This window comes from Diospyros lotus, chromosome 3 (genome assembly GCF_014633365.1).
Source record: "Diospyros lotus cultivar Yz01 chromosome 3, ASM1463336v1, whole genome shotgun sequence".
Lineage (NCBI taxonomy): Eukaryota > Viridiplantae > Streptophyta > Magnoliopsida > Ericales > Ebenaceae > Diospyros > Diospyros lotus.
This window is the reverse complement of record NC_068340.1, coordinates 28,811,761-28,833,581: the sequence shown is the minus strand read 5'-3', so window position 1 is coordinate 28,833,581 and position 21,821 is coordinate 28,811,761. Positions and strand designations below refer to the sequence as shown.

Below are 21,821 nucleotides of genomic sequence, written 5' to 3'. Positions count from 1 at the left end.
CATCGCCTTGCCGCTGCAGCGATGGGTGGTGAGACAATGCGAGGTGAGGCGCGGCAATCGCGTGGCCACGGGAGAAGCAAGAGAGGAGAGAGGCGAGGGTTGGACCCGCGATCATGGGAGAGGAGAGAGCAGAGAGTAGACATGGCCAAAATTGAACCGGACTGGCCGGAACCGGACCCAGAACCGGCCGAACCGGAACCGGAACCGGAATCGGTCTGAACCGGCGAAATTCGGTCCGGTTCCGGTTCCGCGGAACCGGAACAACCCCCCCTCCCCCCCCCCCCCAACGGTCCAAAATTGGACCGTTGGCAGCCAACGGTCCAATTCTAATTTTATTAATTTTTTTTTTAATTTTATAATTCCTATCTATATATACCCCTCCCTCCCCTACTCATTTTTCACACTTTCTCTCTCTCTCTTTCTCTCTCTCTCTCTCTCAAATCTCAAGCTATTATTCTCTCAATTTTGTCTCTCATTTAATATTTCAATTTCAATTTCTTCAATCTTCTCATTTTGTTATTTATCAATTTATTCAATTATATTGTTAATTATTTATTACTTGTTACTATATTATTTTATCATTATTATATTTTTTTATTATCATACTTTTTTCAAAAAAATGGCAAGTGAAGGTAGAAATTTTGAAAATGTTGAGTTTGAAACTCAAAATTTTCAAACACAAGAGAGTGAAACTCAACAAAAGGGAGGTGAAAAAATTTCTACTTCTGATATTTTTAATATTCATTTCAAGAAAACACCAAAAGAAGATGGTAAATTTGATATATCTTGTAATTATTGTAATCAGGTATACAAATTCAAGCAAGGAGGTGGATATGGTACTTTCGCCCGACATTTGCAAACAAAGCACCCGCTCAAGGTTGGATTGAGCCGCGATCAAACACAAATATCCGGGTTTGCTACCTCTTCAAACTCTCCTCAATTATTTCATTATAATGAAGCTAATTGTAGGTCTGGTTTAGCTGAAATGGTAGCAATTGATCATTTATCTTTTAGTTTTGGTGAAAAATTAGGTTTTACTCGATTTTGTCAAAACTTTGTTAATCCTAGTTTTAAATCAATTCCTAGAAATACTTTGAAAAGGAATTTGTTAAAATTGTTTAAAAACTCAAAAATTGAATTGATAACATATTTTCAAAACAATAATATTAATGTTTCTATTTGTAGTGATATTTGGAGTGATCATTGGCAAACTCATTCATATATGGGTATTACTTGTCATTGGGTTGATGAAAATTATGTTTTACAAAAAAGAATTATTGCGTATCGATGTTTTGATGAAAGTCATAATGCTGAAAATATTTGTAGATTAATTCAACAAATTTTACAAGAATATAGATTAGTTAATAGAATTTTTTCAATTTCTTTTGATAATGCATCGGCTAATACTGCTTCTATTAATGAATTGAAAAGAATTTGCCAACCAAATTTTGGTGGAAGATTTTTTCATGTTAGATGTGCATGCCATGTTTTAAATTTATGTGTTCAAGATGGTATTAAGTCACTTAATTCTTATTTAGATCCAATTAGAAATGTTATTTCTTATATTTGGGTACACCCTCGAACTGCAAAAGCATGGGCACATTTTTGCACCTCCAATGGTCAAACCCCAAAACGTTTTTCAAAAGATGTCCCTACTCGTTGGAACTTAACTTTTAAATTACTTAATCAATCTTTTGAATATAAAGATTTATTGTGTTCTTTTGCAGCAAATTATATTCCACAATATCCTATTTTTCCAACTATGTGGAATGTTTGTAGTTCAATTTTGAATATTTTACGAATTTTTAATGATGCTACTCATACACTTAGTAGTGTTTATAAACCAACTTCACATCAATTTTTAATAGAAGCAATGAATGTGGCCGGTGTATTAATGGAAGGAATTAATGTTGAAGAAATTTGTCATGCTGTTTTAGAAATGAGAGAAAAATGGTTACGTTATTATCAATTTATTCCTGAAATTTTTCTTGTTACTATGGTATTTGATCCTAGGTGTAAATTTGATGGTTTAATTGAGTGTTTGTCTAACTATTATTTGTTGTTAGGATTATAAAATAATGAAGAAATTGATGTGAATATTATAATTTCTAAGGTTAGAACTTTATGCAATCAATTATATGAAGCATATGTTATTGCTCCTAGTAGTGAAGAATCATTTCCATCCATGGCTTCGCATTCCTCTTCCTCCCAACCAATGAAATGGGGTCATAAATTTTTAGATCAAAGGAGGAAAAAACCTAGATCGAGCTCACATTCGGAGCTCGAAACTTATCTAACCACAGTTTTTGAGTTTGGTGATGATACAGGTTTAAATTTTGAAATTTTGGAGTGGTGGAAAAGGCACAAGGAGACATTTCCAACTCTTGCAATTATTGCAAGTCAACTTCTTGCAGTTCCAGCTTCAACTGTAGCCGTTGAACAAACATTCAGTAATGGAGGCAACATTTTGGACGAAAGAAGATCAAGATTGGCTCCAGAATCATTGGAAGCTCAAGTTTGTCTCGATGATTGGGAAAGAGCTAACATGCGACGTCAAGAAGAACTTATCCATTCATCATCATCTGACGAATGGGTTAATGATGGTTCAACAACGGCGACTTCCGACTCCAATGAAGATGCGTAGGATCCAAGTCCATATTTTATTTTTTTTCACATTTGTAAAAATTAATTACTTGTATTACATTTTTGTTGTAATTATTTTTTAATGAAATTAAGTCTAATTCTATTTTTTATTTTTTATTTTTCACATTTGTAAAAATTAATTACTTGTATTACATACTTGTTTGTTTAGTTGTTTTAATTATTTTTAATGAAATTATTACTTATATTTCTTCAATTTTTAGTAGTGTTTTTTTATTAAAAATATGGTTGAGAATATTTATATTTACAATTACATTTAACAATTAAAAATCGAAACCAAACCGAACCGAACAACGGAACAAGGGCCGAAATTGAATACAACAATATTTAAAAAAAATTAAAAAAATTCGGTTTGAACCGGAACCGGAACCGTTGACCGAACCGGCTCAAACCGTTGACCGAACCGGTCCAAACCGTTGACCGAACCGGCACGAACCGGAACCGGAACCGAACCGTCCCAAACCGCCCTTGGGCGGTTCGGTTCAGGTTCAAAAATTTCTTGAATCGAAACCGACGGTTCATGAACCGTGGCCATGTTTAGCAGAGAGGCGAAAGTTGGGCGGAGATAATTTTATCTTTTTGCCCCCCTTTTAGTAACCTTGTCGGTTACCTTCTTTGCCTCTCCAAACTTGTTCTAATTTTATTTGCAATTAGACTACACTTATTGTTCTATCAATAAATGAAATTCAATTATTATTTTTAATTATCCATTCCTCATCAATTCAAGACATATATAGTGACATGTCATAATATCATATCGACTACAATATGTTAATAACACTCTTCCATTAAATTCATTGAATATATTCGTCAACTTTATTTTTTACTTTAATTTTTATTATACTCCTTAAAAATCCTCTAATTGTAAATTGTAATACGTGACATTTAAATTTTCCATCCTCCCCATATAAAGCCAAATATTCTATTTTAATTATAAACTTTGCTAAACTAGATTTATTAAATTCATGATTCTATAAAAAGATCATATATTTGCTGAGTTATAGTTGTGACTTTGATGTGTCTAGACCATCATCATATTTCATATTTTTTAGTATTTCTAAGCAAGTGTTCATTCCTCCCTCTCAAATAATATAAATAGTTTTTTTTTTTTGGAAGTACAAATGTGATTTTAATTTATATTTTAGATGTGTCTAATGGGACGTCTTGAAAGTTTTTGGTACCACATGACTTTTTTGCTAAAATATAGAAATACATTTATGCCTTTACACTTTTTTTAATCAAAATTTAGATAATGACCTTTTAACTTTTATTGACTATATTAACAATAAGCTCTAGATGTTACTACTTACTACTAGTCCATCTTCTTCTTGTAATTCTAGAGTATGCATTTTTAATTTATTGAAATTCAATGATGGGTGTATTCTTCTATCTCTACTTGGTGTTAACTCCACTCAATAAAAAAATCATGGGGGAGCCAAAAATGAAGAAGATTGGGGATTTGCAGATGGTGTAATGTGTATCTCAATTGCTTGCAGGAAATGTTTTCTCAGAACTGGCGAATGAATATTTTGTAACAAAAATATATTAATCAAATAATTACAAATTTTAGACTTTAGTTGAGAGTAAGGAAAAATACAAATAATAATAATATAATAATTAAATATAACAAGAGCAAGATAGGAAAAGAGTGATATCTCGGGCAATATTGAACAAAACAAACTGAGAATTTAGATGAATGCAAGCATTTAAAGTTTAAAATCTGTGATGCATTTGTAAGAATTTCTTATTAGGATCAGAATTAATTTTTTATTACTCCTCACGTACAAATACAATTTGATGCATATAAAAATATACTATTTATTTATTAAATAACTGATAAAAATTAATTAAAGCCTGCCTTAAATTTAAAAGAATTAAAAAAATAATATGTTTTTGACTTCTTTATTAATACGAATTAGCTTTATTTTTACTTGTAAATTTAATTTCTCTTCGCTAAATTTTATGATATAAAATCATTCAAATATTAATAAAATTAAAATTTAAACTTCAAACTCCTATTTTTATGCTATTGAATTAGACCCATAATTTTAAATGTATAACTTAAATTTATTGTAATAAATTATAATCCTCCTAACCAGAATAGTGCAAAATACTCTAATGGTAACGATTAAATAATTAAATATTACACATAATGTTAACTTCAAAACTTAAATTATTATAAAAATTACTTTATTTATTACAATTTTTAAAGTTTTTTTCTAAAATTTTCTTCAAATGAGGCCGTGCCTTGCCTTAAATGACCCCGTAACAGCCAGGGCATAGGTCACATGCCCTTAACCCAACACGACCCCATATGCTTGGGTCACGTCAAAATGATCCACTTACTACAATCACAAGTCGGCATAAGACATATACATGCTCTTCAACTTGGCACTTTTAACAATTTGTGTCCCTGAATTAAAAAAGGGACCTATTGTGTCTCTCGAATCCTAAATTTGAACTTATTACACACCTTAAATTTTAAAATTGTGTGCGTGACATACATGCGCTTTTGTCTTCTCTGTCAAATCTTAATATGAAAGGGCAAAATCTGAAAACTAATGGTACATTGCTATGTGAGATGCTTATTGTGCAGTGAAAGCCAATGAGATATTGCTGTGTGTCAATGTAAACCAAAACCATTTCTCTCTCTCTTTGCACTGTCGCTTTTGTTGCAGCTGCCACTACTATCGACACCTCCATTGTCGTTTGCCTTTGACGCAGCCGCCATTAATGCCTCCATCATCATTGCTCTCTCTTGCATCTTTCTTCTTCTTCTACACATTTACAACAATTGCGTGGGTGGCAGATTTGGTCGTCGATAGTGTGGGAGGCGAGCAATCGATCAATTGGTCACCTGTCTTCCTTATGTTGTCGTCGCCACCATGGAGGTTCGTTGTCGTGGGTCTCTATGACCCACATTGTCCGATGTGATGGTCCAATTGATCACGATCTTATGGGTTTCTACTGCTGTCGATCGATTGGCCTTCCCTGCCATGGTCGATCGGGTTGCCTCTTCATTACCATGGCCGATCGATTTGCTTCTTCTCGGCCATGGCAATTGGGCTTCTTCTTCCTTTTGATCGACAACCCTAGTGGCCACTGTTAAGGAAGATGATTGTCGCCACCAGTATGAGGAAGGCAAGAGGTTGTTGGCACTGGAAATGAGGAAGAAAAAGATAATGGTGTTGCCTTCACGCACCTCAACCGTGCGTGTAACCCATGCACGGTGCTGACTGAACAATGAAGTTCATGATCAGTCCAAAATTCGGATTTTAAGTGTGTAATAAGTTCAAATTTGGAGTTTGAGGAGCACAATGAGTCCCTTCAAGTTGAGGGACACAAATGGTTAAAAGTCCCAAGTTGAGGGGCATGTATGTGTCTTATGTCATCACAAGCCACAAGCCGTCTTTGGTATAGACTAATAGGCAGACAAGCCAGGACAGCCTGCCCATTTAACGCCTCTAGCTCAGCCTTATCAATACCGTACCTAAGTCCCGGCACCTCATATAAGCGCACACAAGGAAAACAAGCAATCATCCTTCCCCTGTCGGACCACAATGGCTAGAACTGAAAAGAAATTTAGGACGATTACCATCAATGACCACTGAGATACTATCCATCCTAGCATTGAAAAAGCCAGCTACAACACGAAGCACTAGTACGTTCATTCTACGGTTAAGTAGTTCTCTCATGTCATCACAAGATTTGCTGGCAGCCGGAAAAAAAAAATTGCAATTAACCAAGAGCCTAACATCACAAACCAGTAACAGGAAAAAACATGTCCCTAACGCTACATTTATAGCAAACGGTTTGCATAATTTCTTACAGTTCTTGTACTTCTGAAAGACACAAGAACATATAACATAAGATATGCTAGATGAAGCATTCACGATCCCCAGAACCCTGTAGAGGATTGCATGCCTTTAGGAGCTAGTTTCAGATAGCAAAAGACAGAGGCTGATATAAGAAAAACGGGGAAATCATACCATTAGCATCGAGGTTGCCAATTCCTAGCCCAATCTGTCAGAGTTGCCACATTCCGGTCCATGTCGTCAATTGTGTCGCTCCTTAATGGCACCACAATATCTTCTGAATAACTATTTTTAGCCTCTTCCAGCAACACTTGAAATATTTCGCATTCCATGTTGTTAGTAAGCTTTGCACCCGTGTAACCTCTGCCAGAAGATAACAGACAGTTAAAAGAAAGAGACGTAAATTTTTTAGGGAATAAGATAAGGGACAAAAAGGATCAACAACGCGGATGAAACTACTGATACCTCTTGGTCAAGCGATCATACAACACAGAGTTCTCAGTTTGAAGCACCACCACACAATCAAACCAACGCTCAGGAAAGAAGTCACAACCATGGTAGTCCACAATGTTTCCCCCTTCTTCCATCATTTCCTCAAGCTCATCACAGACCTGCAAAAGCCACAAAACCATTAGTGGATGTCAACACAAGCAATTCTAAACCATAAAATGGGATATCAACCATATCATCGACATTCTCTCGGAAGATAACATAATGATTTCTTGAACTCAATTAGTACAAAAAGAGTGTCTTTACACCAGATGATTCATTCTCAAGAACAAACACAGCAGTTAGCAGAAGTCCAAAGGCATAGTCTTATGTAATGGGCAGGACATGTATGCTGAAAACAATCCTGAAGAATTAGTCTTCAACTTGATCTAGGCATAGGGATCAAAGATCATGAAACTCAAATATGGATTCAAGCAGACATTGTCAAATAGACAAAGATGTTTCAAGTTTCAAATAATACATGAATGTATTGTACATAGTTAACAAGTTAAGCCCCAGTTTCCAAAACTGTGATAAAAGATCATTCCAGAGAGAATATAATTTTCAAATTTTAGTTGAAAGGACCATAACCTTCATACTTCAGTAGGTGTCATAGTTTGTGAGACCAGCTCATTGTGGCATTAGTTGCCCCTAGATACATTATAGTACTGGTAACTCACACAGCAGAATGATAACTATAACACATAGAGAATGCAAGAGAAAATGGTTTAGGTAAAGATGCTCATATCCAAGGACGTAGAGGAACTTCAGTGCATGACAAGGATGTAGAGGAACTTCATTACATGATATTCAGGGATTGGTACCAGTAGCAAAACACCTCCTAAACCTACAGCCACCTCAAATCCACAACCACATTCCTAGTGTCCCTTGGTTCCAAGTCACCTGGCATTTCCGGGTTTTACCCAACATTTTTTGTACACCTCACATCACCACAATTTACTGCACTCTCAATCTTCTTGCAATTATATGAAGAGGTGCAAATAATGTTACACGGACTCAGGTTTGGATGTTGGTTAAGGGTAAATTATGTTACATGAACTCAAATATGGACTCGAATTCACATATTTGGTATGGGTAAATTATGTTACACGGACTCATTCCTAATTGTCATATTTAGTAGATGAAATCATGAAGATACAACTAAAACTGGTATTTTTTATTAAACACAAAGGCCAGTCATTGCCATATATTACATCTTGCAATTTTATGCCTTTTAACTAACAACATCTGTAGCATTCGCATATATTACATATTCGCATTTCTGTGACTGAAAATTTTACCACATCAAACCCATACGGAATACTCGTGACATAAAATTCTTTCGCCCCCATCTTTCACTAGCTATCTGTATTCAAAAGATCACGAAAATCATTCTTCCCGTACTTGGCTTCAATTTGTACTAGCAACCAGATGCTTCAGAAAATTTAGAAGAGAACAATATTTTCTCCAAAGGAGCCTTCAACTTCCTGGAACCCAAATTTTTAACCAAAATAGACCTAATTCTAAAATTCCTCTCTTTAAGTCTTATCATACTAATTAAGATATGAATCAACAACAATGGATATATTCTGTTAAAACTGAGCTTCCTCATCGAATGCACGATACAATACAACAAGCACACGACAAAAAAAACAAGTGAAAGAGGCGAATAACTAGGGTTAGCATTACGAGGTCTTCGTTAATGATGTGGCAGTCGAGCTGGTCGTCCCAGCCATCATGCAAATTTCTCTCCCTAACGAGGTCGCCGATGTTGATGTGGCGGAGGCTGGTGGCTTCCACCAACGCCGACGCGGTCGTCGTCTTCCCGGTGCCCGGCGTCCCTGTCACCAGTATGTTCGGTTTCTTCCTACTCTGCGACATAGCTTTTGGTCGAGTCGGTTCGTTATGCGCTTCGCTGCTGTGAACGAGGGTTTTTTCTGGCCGGGAAGAAAAATTCTCTACAGTGACGCATTTGTTGCGGTGGCTAGACTAGAGAGCCAATAAAATCCTTCCACTTCTTCTCTGGTATGGGCTTCCAATGGCCCAATTCTTTTTAAGCCCTTGGCCCATCCCATATTTTCTTCGTGATTAACTGAACGCCAATATTGATTTGATGTTTATTTGGAATTAATTATTATAAAACTGGAATTCTGATTTTATAGTTTTAGGGATTCCGATTGATTTAAAATTTTTATTCTCTTTTGGAACAAAACATAGAATTCTAATTTTTGTGTTTAAAATTAAGTAAATAATTTGATTACATTACCATTAGTAACTCAATTAATATACAAATTATAACTTTTAAAATATAATTTCAAAAAATAAATAATATCGAATTACATAGTTTTATAATATTAAGCACCAAAAATCAATATCACTAAAACAAGAAAAATGAGAAAATTCTAGAATATAAATGTGGACACTGGACTATGATATAGATTACATATCACATACATATTTTTTCTCTTCTTTTGTGCAACTTATGCTTGGAGAAGAAGAGAAAGGATGCCCCCAAGGCATAGGTTGAGTGGCCGGGCAAGAGATATGCTAGGTGCGTATCGGTGAGTCATGAGTTCGATTTTCGTCTTGTGCAATGAGACAAACCCTTATACTTGCAATTTACCTCTTCTGCCAGATTCGAGGGCATGAGCGATGGGAGTCATACAAGAATGGACATCCCAAGAAAAGGAAGAATTAAAAAGTAGCTAACAAGAGAAAGGATTCAAATTGCTGAAAAATAGCAAGAGGTGGATTATTTGTTTGATCCACAACTCTAGAAAACAAACAAACAAACTCTTGAAACCAAATTAAACCAGAGGACATAGGTTTAAATTAAGAAGCCAAGCAGGCCTCCTAGAAAAAGCCTACTCTTTTCCATCTCATTCTTCAATGCCATGGCTGAATCAACACAAACCTTAGACTTCCTGTACTACCCTTATACCTTTGCAATCCTCCTCTGTTTTCACAATCCTACTCAGTACCACATCATCATCACTCTAATCTAGATTGTGAATACCTCCCTCCATATCATCATCATCATCAACATGGCAATCTTCACCATGGGCATACCCTATATCATCACCAAACTCAACGGTGCTCCTATAATCTGTTGTATCATATTTTTTAATATATGAGAAAATGTGTTTGATGAAAAATCAACCTTAGAATGAAAATTCTTTATGAAAATTTTATATTTCGAAATAAGTTTTTCATATTTCGAAACATGCATGATTAGTGTTTTGGCACGAAAACTCAAATGTTTGAAAAATAAAAAATTCATGTGTCATGTTTTGAAACCATCTTTTTATGTTTCGAAACATAGTTTTGTTATATTTGAAGTAAATTCAATTTTTATGTATCATGTTTCGAAACTAAGTTTTCATATTTAAAAACATCAGTTTTTATCATGTTTCTATACATGTTTCGAAATGTATATTGATAAGGTTTCAAGTTTTGCTAAGTTTATATGTTGTATTTCGAAACCTATTTGAAAACTATGCATATGTTTCAAAACCTATATAGTATGTTTCGAAACCTCTGTTATCTCTGACATGAGTGCATTTAAAACTCTGTTTAACATGTTTTGAAATATGTTTCTGAAGTATGTTTCGAAACCTTCATATCATGTTTCGAAACATCTGACTCTATTAGAAGAATATTTGAAAATCTGTCATGCTTTTACACTTTATTTCAAAAGATAATTTTTGAAATAATCTCCATACCCTGATGTTTTAATTTTAGATATGTTATAAGTGGAGAATAAAACCAAATCATTTTGTTTTTTAAAAGATGTTCTCCACTCATTTTGTCTCTTGGTGCATATCCAGCTGTAAAGGCTGTATGTTTCGAAACATGGTATGTATGTTTCAAAACATCTGTGTAAAAATGTGTTGTTTCGAAACCTAAAATGTGTGTTTCGAAACCTACTTTATTATCTTGTCTCTAATGGTTATAATTAGCCAAAAAGCTATCTCTTTGATATATATATTAGTTTTTTGAAGATAAGAAGACACCTCTTACAAGCATACAAAAAGTTTACACATCTACAAGATATTTTTGCCACAAGCACAAGCAAACGAAGCTCTTTTAACAAGCTCTCAAAGAAGATCCTTGCAATCATTTCGTGGTGTGAAAATGAAAAGCAAACTAAAACCAAAGCTCTCATCCTTTCAAGCTCTCCTCACTCCATACTAATAGGTTTGTAATAATTATTTGATAAGGTTTTTTAATTACATTCAAATTATTGGGTTGTAAAAGATAAGTGTTATTTATCTTGTTGTAGGGTTTGAGTTGAGCCCGTAAAAACTCATTATGTAAGGTTTTAGGGTGAACTGTGGTTAAACTCTTGGTGTCGTTGATTGCTAGTGAAAGTGATTGTGATTTGCAAATTCTTCAAGTGAGTAAGCTTGAAAGTAGTGGAGTAGGCGAATGTCGAACCACTATAAATCTCGTGTGTACGTTATTTCTCATTCTTACTTGTTGTTATCCTTGTTCATGCTTTCAAAAGAATCGTTTTTTGAAAAACTAAAGGAGTTTCAATATTTGAAATCAGAGAGTAAGGTTTCGAAACATATTATAATAAGTTTCGAAGCATACCTGCTAGTAAGTTTGATTTTGAAACATACTTATCTATATTTCGAAACATACTTCATCAGGTTTCGAAACATAGTGTCTTGTAAGTAAAAGTTTTTAAGTTATTGAAAATTTACCCAAATCCCAATTCACCCCCCCTTTTGGGATATATTTTTCATTATATAGAACTAACATAATCCAATACATTGCAGCAACAAGATTGAGCATCATCTTCTGCCAAAGCAATAATGTGCGGCAGCATCACCATGGGAGGAGACGCCGGTAGCAACAAAGGGGTAGAAGATGTTGGTGACAACAAAAGGGGGAGACGCCAGCAATAGCGAAGGCGGAGGAGACGATGAGGACAACAATAGGGGGAGATGATGGTGGCAGCAAAGGGGGGAGGGCACGCCGGCGGCGGCAAATGGGGGAGACGCCGACGATTGTTGGTGAAGGCAATGTGATGACAACGGAGATAGGGATCTGGTGGTTGTTGGAGAAGGTGACGCAGCGACGAAGGTGAGACGAATCCGACGGTTGTTGAAGACACGACGACGGAAGTAAGGAGATAGAGAAAGAGAGTGGAGAGAGAAAGAGATGAAAGGTCGAGATAGAGAGGGGAATATGTGGGTTTCCAAGAGAACACCGCCAATTTGGGTTGGGATTCAAAATATTTGGACCTTCAATTTATCGTAATAAATTGGTGTCAAAATATCGCGACAATTTGGAGTTGTCAACCAAATTGGTCGTGTAGCATAATCCTTTTGCATCATTGTTGCACCAATTAAATGAAAAACATTTGCGTCCGAAAAATTAAATGAAAAACATGAATATATAGTTTTGTTCCTTCCGACCCAAAGGGTTGCCGCATAGGGAGATTCTGGTAAAGTCGAAATTGGTTCTAGTGATTGGAGTAGAAAAAGTGGCTACACCTACAAGCACTCTGATGGAGAAGCGAGTAAGAGATTTAGTTGGCAGTGTCAATGGCCCCAAAAGGATATACCTTGGCCTGTGAGCAGACTGGCTTATATAGAGAAAAGAATGGGGTTTCCTGACATGCAAGTTGGCCTTGGGTGTTGCAGTGGGATGGGACGAAGATATTCGACATCGACGGGACTTTTTGACGAAAGTGTGGTGCCGATGAAAACTTCATTAAATGCTGCATTAAATGCCAATGGAACGGGAGTGTTTCAAGTACAGGAGTGATGATGATCACCGTCGGCAAGTATGGAATTGAGATCGGGCAAAAAAACTAATAGAGGTCTTGAGCCTTCATTGGGCTAGACTGATTGGCCAGTACGATCCATTTTCACAATCAAATGAAAAATATTAGGATGATAAAATAATGGGATCGCCAGGATGGCACTTATGAGGTCAGAGAGGAAGAACCCAACAAGATATATGGATCGTAAATATGTTTGATATTGCCATCTTTGAGGCTGTACACTCCCGTATCATAGCCTCCAAATTGCCAGTCCAATAAGATGTGGTTTGTGAACTACATATCGATTTCTTTGCAAATTATGGGAAGTCTTTGGCTGAGACTGAAATCTATTCGTTTGCGCTAACCCAAAAACAAGATCTCATTCTCATCGCCCAAAGACTCCACATCTTTCATTTTTCCTTCCCCCTAGATTGATGAGAAGGAACCACCACCAACAACTCATGATATTGGATAGCCTTGTAGTTGTCCTTTAGAATTAATCGGTAAGTATGCATGAGCAGCTATAGAGAAGCTTGAATCGACGTTGGACTATGGAATAATGGTGAACCTGAGATGTAGCTTTTGTTAATTGATCACCAAGAATGACGAACGCCTCTACAATGAAAGGTAAGCAGTCTAATTGAGATTAAATCCCTCATTCTAGAAGATAAGACCAATTTGGCATGTGAGTAAGCAAAGGTACCCAAATGGGTCGTTGACCAACATGAACTGAGCTTGGTCCTTGGGCTTAGACACGAGTATCTTATTTTTATTTTATTTATTATTTTTTCCAAAATATTGCTACTATTTCCCTCCAAATTTTACAATTTCTAGGTCTTTAAAGTTTGCATAATTAAAAGTAAGAAAGAAAAAAAAAAGTTCTAGTTTACAAGTGCAGAATTAAGGGCTCCTGAGTGTTAAGAATCAAGATCCTACCTAATCACTCATTGATTCTCTCTTGTTTATTTTTTTTGTTTTTGATTTTATGTATGTATTTGATTTATTGTCTAGATTGGTTTCCCCAAGTCAAGGTATTAGTTAGGAATGTTACTATTATTTAGGTACTTCTTTATGTATAAATAGCTATTGTACATTCAAATCAATATACACAAAAATACTTCTTTTACATAGTGTCAGAACATAGATAGGCTCTCATATCTATGCCACACCTTTTCCATTGCGTCTCCTCTCAAGCAGTCGTCGTCTCCTCCCTCAACCTGCGACCGCCATCTGCCATAACTCCGACACGCACTTGCATCTCTAACCTCATCTCCAACAACTACCGTCTCCTTCCTAACCCGTGATCGTTGTTGCCTACGGCTTGCACTGTTGCTGCCACCGTTGCTTCTGTCCGTGACTTCTACTACCACAGCCGTTGTGCCTCCACTGCTTCAATACCGTCTGTCGCCTTGCCTCACCACCGACTAGATCCGCACCGTTGCCCACCATTCTCAGATCTGATTCTTTCGCGACTGTCGGCCATTAGATCTTGTTAGATTTGCTTGGCTTACAACCGCCGGCCACCAGATCTTGTTGTTGTCGTTACCATCCTCAGATTTGACTTACCTGTAAACACTGACCATTTCACATCTCGCCTCCATAGCCATCATCACCGTCGCTGCTACTCCGTCGATCTATCGTTTCAGATCTCGCCATTTCAAATCTTGTCGTTGTCGGTATCTCAGATTTGGATGTTGATTTGCTGTTTCAGATCTCACCGCTTTAGATCTAAACCGTTGTGACTATTTCTGCTTCAGAGCTATGAAATCTTTATAGCCCACTCAACTCCAAGCATCTATTCTTTTCAGTTTTCATGGCAAAGAATGATGAAACTTCAAAGGCAACTATGTCTTCTTCCAACATGTACGACGATCCAAGTGACCCTTTTTATTTCTATCACTCTGACCAACTAGGTTTGGTTCTTGTGACTCAACAATTGACACATAACAACTATCCTTTTTGGAGTCATGCCATGTTTATGGTTCTCACCACTGCCACTAAGAACAAGGATGGCTTTGTGGATGGATCTATCATAAAGCCCTTAACAACATTCACCAAAGAACACAAGTAATGGACTTACTGCAATCTCCTTGTCAAAGGTTAGATCCTTAACACCATTTCATCCAACATTGCTCAAAGTGTGATGTATAATGACATTGCATCAAAGATTTGGCTAGAATTGAAAGAATGTTTCTCTGATGCGAATAGTGTGCATATTTTTCATATTGAATTCATGAGTGCGTTTAAGGAGACATAAGCATTGGTGACTACTACACCAAATTAAAAGGTCTGTGGGATGCACGTGATGCTCTAAGTTCTCTTCCATCTAGTAATGGTGACATGACAAAGCAGTTGCAGGAGTACTGACAAACACAATGTATTATCCAATTCCTCATGAGACTTAACCTTGTTTATTCCGAAGCTCGAGAGCAGATCTTACTCATGGATCCCTTCCTGCGCGTGAACAAGATATTTTCCCTCATCATTCAAGGTGAAAAATAACGAAATGTCACTTCACAAGTGATTGGGAAAACACCAAATGTAGCTTCCTTTGCTATAAAAAATGGACCACCAAATTCTAATAAGAATTACTCATTAAGAACTTCACATCTCAAATGCAATCGATGTAACCTTGTTGGACATACCACTGAAAATTGTCGCCAACATCTTAGGTGTGATCATTGTGGTTACAAGGGTCATACCATCGACGTTTGTCGCAAGTTCAAGCAAGCAAATACTGAAGGGGATAAGAAAGGTCCCTCAAACTCTTTTGTTAGAGCTCATCATGTGGATTCCAAATCTGACAAGGCTGAAACAATCCCTTCTTCCTATAGTCTCACTGTTGAACAATACGGTGATCTCCTCGAACTCATTGCTCTAAAAAAATCGATTAGTGCTGCCCCAATCAAGTGTCAACAATGAGCAACCTTTCAGGTATCCCTCTTAGCTCTCCCATATATGGTAAGGGTATTCGATGGATCTTTGACACAGGCACCACTGATCACATGATTTGTTCCTTTCATTTTTTCACCAGTAGCATACCTGTCACCAACCGTTATGTCCATTTACCAAACTATACTTTTGCTTAAGTCACACATATAGGGACAATCCAATTTTTTAGTAAATTGGTTCTTTATAATGTGCTTTGTGTTCCTTCCTTTAAACTCAATTTGATATATATGACCAAATTGACTCAAACCTCTTCATGTTATGCAACCTTTACTAACAACCTCTGTTTTGTACAAGACCAACATTTGCGGAAGACGATTGGGATGGGAAATAAGCAAGTCGGACTCTACTACTTGGATGAGTCGAAGTATGCTGGGTATCGTGTCTTCGTTGCCACCACCATTTCCATCAATCCTCATCTTTGGCACTAATGTCTTGGTTATCCTTCTAATAAAAGCCTGCAAGCTATTTCTTTATGTTCAAACTTTGTCAACGCTGGTTTTATCAATAATTGTTCTATTTGTCCACTTGCCAAACAAACTAAACAACATTTTTCTTCTAGTTCTATTAGTACAAAATCTTGTTTTGAGTTAATTCATGTTGACATTTGGGGTGGTTACCATGTCCCAACTTTATAAGAGGCAAAATACTTTCATATTATCATAGATGATTTTTCTCGATGCAAATGGGTTTATCTCTTACTTACCAAATCTGAAGCTAGAAATTGTTTACTTACCTTTATAAACCTTGTTGAAACCCAATTTGATTCTCGCATCAAAGTCATTCGTAGTGACAATGACCCTAAATTTTTCATTCCAAACACTTATCATGCTAAAGGGATTATTCATCAAACCAGCTGTGTCTCAACCCACCACAACAAAATGGATGTTGAACGAACATATCAACATCTTCTCAATGTAGCCCGCGCCTTACTTTTCCAAGCCAACATTTCCAAAACCTTTTGGGGGTGATGCTATTCTAATCTCCGCTTATCTAGTCAATCGTACCTCAACCCATGTTCTTCATGGAAAAACACCATTTGAGGTAGTCTTTCACAAAACACCCACTTATGATCATTTATGTCTTTTTGGTTGTCTATGTTTTGTCTTTACCCATCACCCCAAACCAAGCAAATTTGATGTTTGTTCTCTTCGTTGGATCTTTCTTGGCTATCCTTATGGTCAAAGGTTATCAGGTATATGATTTAGCCATTGAAAAAATTTTCATTTCTTGAGATGTCGTTTTTCATGAACATGTTTTCCCTTATGCTTCCACTACTCCTATCTTCACTTTGCCAACAGACCTGATCCTTCTTTTTGCGGCCTTTGCATATTCGATTCTTCCCACCGCGATGCTTGTCAATCCGAACTCGCCTGTTGCGGTGTTTGTCCATCCAAATCTGTTTGCCACGATGACGTCTTTTCTTGCCACAATGCCTTCAACTTGGTCCAATCCCCACCCGACCTCACCCACTACGACGCTAACTTTGCCTACTGTCACGCCTTTAGACTCGATCCTCCCCCTCGTATTGCAGCGATAATACCATCAAGAGCGTCAAGGCTCAGAGTTTCTTCTCAAGCAGCCTATTCTATTCTGTGCGTAGGTCTGGTTGCCAATTTCAGATGTCGTAGCTTTTGACCCTACCACCGCAATAATGCTTGATGCCTCACATGATTCCCCTACACCCGATACCCAACTTTAGCGATCCACATGAGCACCCAGCTACCTTCAACAGTACCATGTAGAAACTTCTTTGCTTACTTGTTCCCTACCGTCGTCTCACTCGGTGTTGACTGTAGCCATAGGTATTCCTCACCCATTGTCTCATGTTTTTACTTATGATAAACTTTCTCCCATCCATTGTGCTTTCACCACTTCCATTTCAACTGTCAAAGAACCTACCTCCTTTACCCAAGTCGTCGAAGATCCTAAATGACGTCTTGCAATGGTTGAAGAACTTTGTGCTCTCCACGATAATGACACTTGGTCTCTCCAACCTTTGTCTTCAAACAAGGAACACGTGGGTTGCAAATGGGTCTACAAGATCAAATTTAATCTTGATGGCACTGTCGAGCGTTATAAAGCACACATGGTTGCAAAACGTTACAATCAGCTTGAAGGTTTTGATTATCATGAGACTTTTGCCCCTATTGCCAAGCTTGTTACTGTTCGCTTACTCCTTGTTGTTGCATCTTTCATGAATTGGCATCTTCAGTAATTGAACATCAACAATGCTTTCCTTCATGGCGATATGGAGAAAGATGTCTATATGTCATTATCTCCTGGTTTCAGATGAAAAGAGGAGACACGTGTATGTAAGCTTCACAAATCTTTGTATGGGCTTAAGCAAGCTTCTCGTCAATGATTCATCAAACTATCTAAAGTCCTCAACCTTGCAGATTTCATACAATCCGAATCAGATCACTCCTTATTTGTCCAACACCATGGTACTTCTTTTACTGCCCTCATTGTCTATGTAGATGACATTATTTTGGCTGACAATAATCTTCAAGAAATTGAAGAAATTAAAGCTCATCTCTTGCAGCATTTTAAATTTAAAGATATTGGTAACTTGAAATATTTTTTAGGCATAGAGATATCTCGATTAAAACAAAGATTTTTTATTTCACAAAAGAAATATGCACTTGAAATATTAGAAGATATAGGGTACTTGGCAGTAAAGCTCACCAATTCTCCAATGGAGTAGAATTTATCTTTTTTGTAAAGAATAGGACAATTGTATTGACAATCCCTCATCTTATCAAAGACTTGTTGGGCAATTGATTTACTTAACCATCACAAGGCCAGACTTGGTTTATCCCATTCACATTCTTAGTCAGTTTATGGACAAGCCCCGAGTTCCACACCTAGAAGTGACACAACAAGTTCAATGCTACATCAAGAGAACACCTGGACAAGGTATTTTTCTCTCATCCATAAGTTTATTGCAATTGAATGCTTTTTGTGATGCGGATTGAGCTCGATGTCGAGACACATGAAATCAACCACATGCTACTGTATTTTTATTGGAAGTTCCCTTATTTCTTGAAAAACCAAGAAGCAAGCTACCGTTTCCCGCTTAAGTGTAGATGCAAAATATCGTTCCATGGCATCTGTTTGTTGTGAGGTCACTTGGCTCTAAAACATTTTACATAATCTTAGAAAGCATTCACAACCGGTTAAACTATTTTTGTGATAGCCAAATCGCTCTACACAACTTCCAATCCGGTATTTCATGAACGAACAAAAGACATAAAAATTAATTGTCACCTTGTTCGAGAAAAAAGTTCAAATTGGAGTAATCAAGACTTATCATATATTGACATTAAAACAACCAGTTAACATCTTCACTAAATTATTATTGAGTGTACCACAATTTTCAAATCTTATTACCAAGTTAGGAATAATCCGTACCTATTTCAACTTGAGAGGAAGTGTTAAGAATTAGGATGCTACCCAATCACTCTTTAATTCTATCTTGTTTATTTTTTCTATTTTTAATTTTTTATATATATTTAATTTATCGCCTAAATTAGTTTCTTCAAGTCGGGTATTAATTAGGAATGTTACTATTATTTAGGTATAACTTTATCTCTTCCTCGTGTATAAATAGTTATTGTACATTCAAATCAATATACACTAAAATACTTCTTTTACACGGGCTATTTGCTAAAATTGCAATAGAAAAATTGGATATGGAGTCAGAAAAACCGAGAATTTTTCTAAAAAAAAAAAAAAAAAGTCATCATATCAAAAGGGAAAGAAGGTTTATCTGTAGAGGTGTCAGATATGATTCCCACCGCATCTCAACGGTGTCTCCACTAGCAAATGCCAGCAAACCCAAACAAAGACTGCATGAACAACACGTATCACTCCACTCCACCCCTCTCTCCCCCTAAAATATAATAAATCCGTTCTCTAGTCTCCACGCATAGCACCCAGAGCCTAGCAGCAAGCTAGCAAGAGAGATCATCTCATGGCGAAGACAAGGGTTCTGCTGCTGCTTTTGGTGGTGATTCTGGGATATGCGGCGGCGCCAATGGCGGGTGCCGTCTATGAAGGCGGCGGAGCGGAGGAGGAGGAGAAAGAGGAAAAGCTGTTCTTGTTGCGGAATATGAAGGCGGTGGTGGAGACCGAAGCCGGGCGCATGGACGTGGTGGAGGGTTTTACAGGACGCCATGGGGGAAGGGCTCTCCATATTGGGTTCATCACCATGGAACCCAAGGCTCTCTTCATTCCTCAGTATCTTGATTCCAACATGATCCTCTTCGTTCGCAGAGGTATTATTTCTAGGCTATAATGAATTTATAAATTGAATATTTGTTCAATTTGAAGGATATTATGAATTTGGTTTGCAGGGGAAGCAAGAGTTGGGTCAATCTACAATGACAGGCTGGTGGAGAAGCGATTGAAGATGGGAGACGTGTACAGAATTGGAGCTGGCTCTGCGTTCTATCTGGTTAACACTGGAGAGGGACAGATACTGCATATCGTTTGCAGCATTGACAAAACTGAGGACTCGGGATGGGGCACCTTCCATGTATATTTTAGTTACTCCAGCATTTAAATTACTTTGTCTATTACATATGCCAGAATTTGCAGAATTGCTCAAACAGTTTAATCACCCTTTTCTTTCTTGTACTGTCTTCGTTTGCAGTCTTTCTTCATTGGTGGAGGAGCTTATTCTGTGCTTGCTGGGTTTGATCCCATAACCCTCTCAACCGCATTAAATGTGACCATCCATTCTAGCTACACCAATTCAAAATGATTTTCAAATTAATTGAACATCTGAAGAAGATCACGACTTACCTCCATTGCAGGTGTCAGTAAAAGTGGTGAAGATGATCACGACCGATCAAGAACTCGACCCGATTGTGTTCTACCAAGACGCGCATTCGCGGGCTACGTGGACGCAATTCCTGGAGCTGAAAGAGGAGGAGAGATTCGAGCATCTGAAGAGAAAAGTGCGTTTCCAAGAACCCGCAGCAGGTGGAAACGACGAGGAACCGACTTGGTCACTGAGGAAGCTGTTGAATTCCCTCTTTGGAAAAGAAGCCAACAGAAAACATCATGACTGGAAAATCAAGTCGCCGGAACCCTACAACCTCTACCACAGGAAGCCCGATTTCAAGAATAACTACGGCTGGAGCATTGCCCTCGACGACTCCGATTACTGGCCGCTGGGCCTATCGGACGTCGGTGTTTTTCTAGTCTACCTCACTGCCGTAAGTATCCACTTCCATATCCATCGTCTTCGGATTCTATGATCATTACTCTGTAAAATTGAGTTAGGTTTTGCTCTGAAACAGGGATCGATGATGGCTCCGCATATTAATCCAATGGCACCAGAGATCGCAATCGTGCTAAGAGGAGAAGGAGAAATCCAAGTGGTGTTTCCGAACGGAACTCTAGCCATGAAAGCGAAAGTAGGCCCAGGCGACGTCTTCTGGATTCCGCAATTCTTTCCGTTCTGCCAGATAGCTTCGAGGACGGGGCCATTCGAGTTCTTTGGAGTCACAACGTCGTCGAGCTACAACAGGCCGCAGTTCTTGTTGGGAGCCGGCTCCATTCTGCGGACCATGATGGGCCCTGAACTGGCAGCGGGCTTCGGAATGAGGGACGTGGATTGGTTCTCGAAGATTGTCCGAGCTCAGGAGCAGAGGATGATTTTCTCGTCGGCCTCTGCAGCGCCGCCCGACATGGAAGAGGAGGGGGAGAACGGGAGCAGGATGGCGAAGGTGTTGAAAAGCTTTGGCGATGAAATGGTTATGGGTTTTGACTAGGAAGAGATGATCAAGAATACCTCGAGTTTGTCGTTTTCTTGTTCCTTTTGAGTTGCGAATAAGGAGGAACTATCCCGTGTGATTATTTATGTACTTGTAATACGGAGGATTCGTCAAGAATGCGTCTTATCAGGTTTTCCTGTTGGCAATTTCTTCAGAACAAAAAGAATGCTCTCCCTCCCCCCCCCTCGGCTTCTGTCCCACCCACTTCCCATCAGCCTAATTTGTTAATTATCAATATTGCATTATAATTATTACTCAGCCAAGTTGACTTTTTGCATTATAAAACAAATAGCATCCACGTATATGCTAGAAAATAAAAGGAAATTATATATAATTTCTCAACCC

At 37.6% G+C, this 21,821-nt stretch overlaps 2 protein-coding genes across 5 annotated transcripts; one reads left to right on the top strand and one right to left on the bottom strand.

Annotated features, from left to right (window-relative positions):
• Positions 1-5,027: 5,027 nt before the first annotated feature.
• On the bottom strand, positions 5,028-8,951 carry LOC127796355 (adenylate kinase isoenzyme 6 homolog). 4 transcript variants are annotated; one of them, XM_052328447.1, is made up of 4 exons: positions 8,640-8,951; positions 6,942-7,087; positions 6,651-6,839; positions 5,028-6,231 (listed from the first exon to the last, which is right to left on the bottom strand). In XM_052328447.1, the coding sequence occupies exons 1-3, from the start codon at positions 8,844-8,846 to the stop codon at positions 6,653-6,655; spliced, it is 540 nt and encodes a 179-aa protein (XP_052184407.1). In that variant the 5' UTR covers positions 8,847-8,951; the 3' UTR covers positions 5,028-6,231; positions 6,651-6,652. The 4 variants fall into 4 exon arrangements, with proteins under 4 accessions (XP_052184407.1, XP_052184405.1, XP_052184408.1 ...); XM_052328445.1 differs by lacking the exon at positions 5,028-6,231 and adding an exon at positions 6,275-6,567 and having other exon boundaries at positions 8,640-8,950; XM_052328448.1 differs by lacking the exon at positions 5,028-6,231 and adding an exon at positions 6,275-6,567 and having other exon boundaries at positions 8,655-8,943.
• Positions 8,952-19,541: 10,590 nt separating this feature from the next.
• Positions 19,542-21,751, top strand: LOC127798509 (vicilin-like seed storage protein At2g28490). The gene is made up of 5 exons (XM_052332120.1): positions 19,542-19,970; positions 20,049-20,230; positions 20,348-20,422; positions 20,511-20,915; positions 21,000-21,751. Exons 1-5 carry the CDS (start codon positions 19,667-19,669, stop codon positions 21,471-21,473), a joined length of 1,440 nt encoding a protein of 479 aa, XP_052188080.1. The 5' UTR covers positions 19,542-19,666; the 3' UTR covers positions 21,474-21,751.
• Positions 21,752-21,821: the final 70 nt, after the last annotated feature.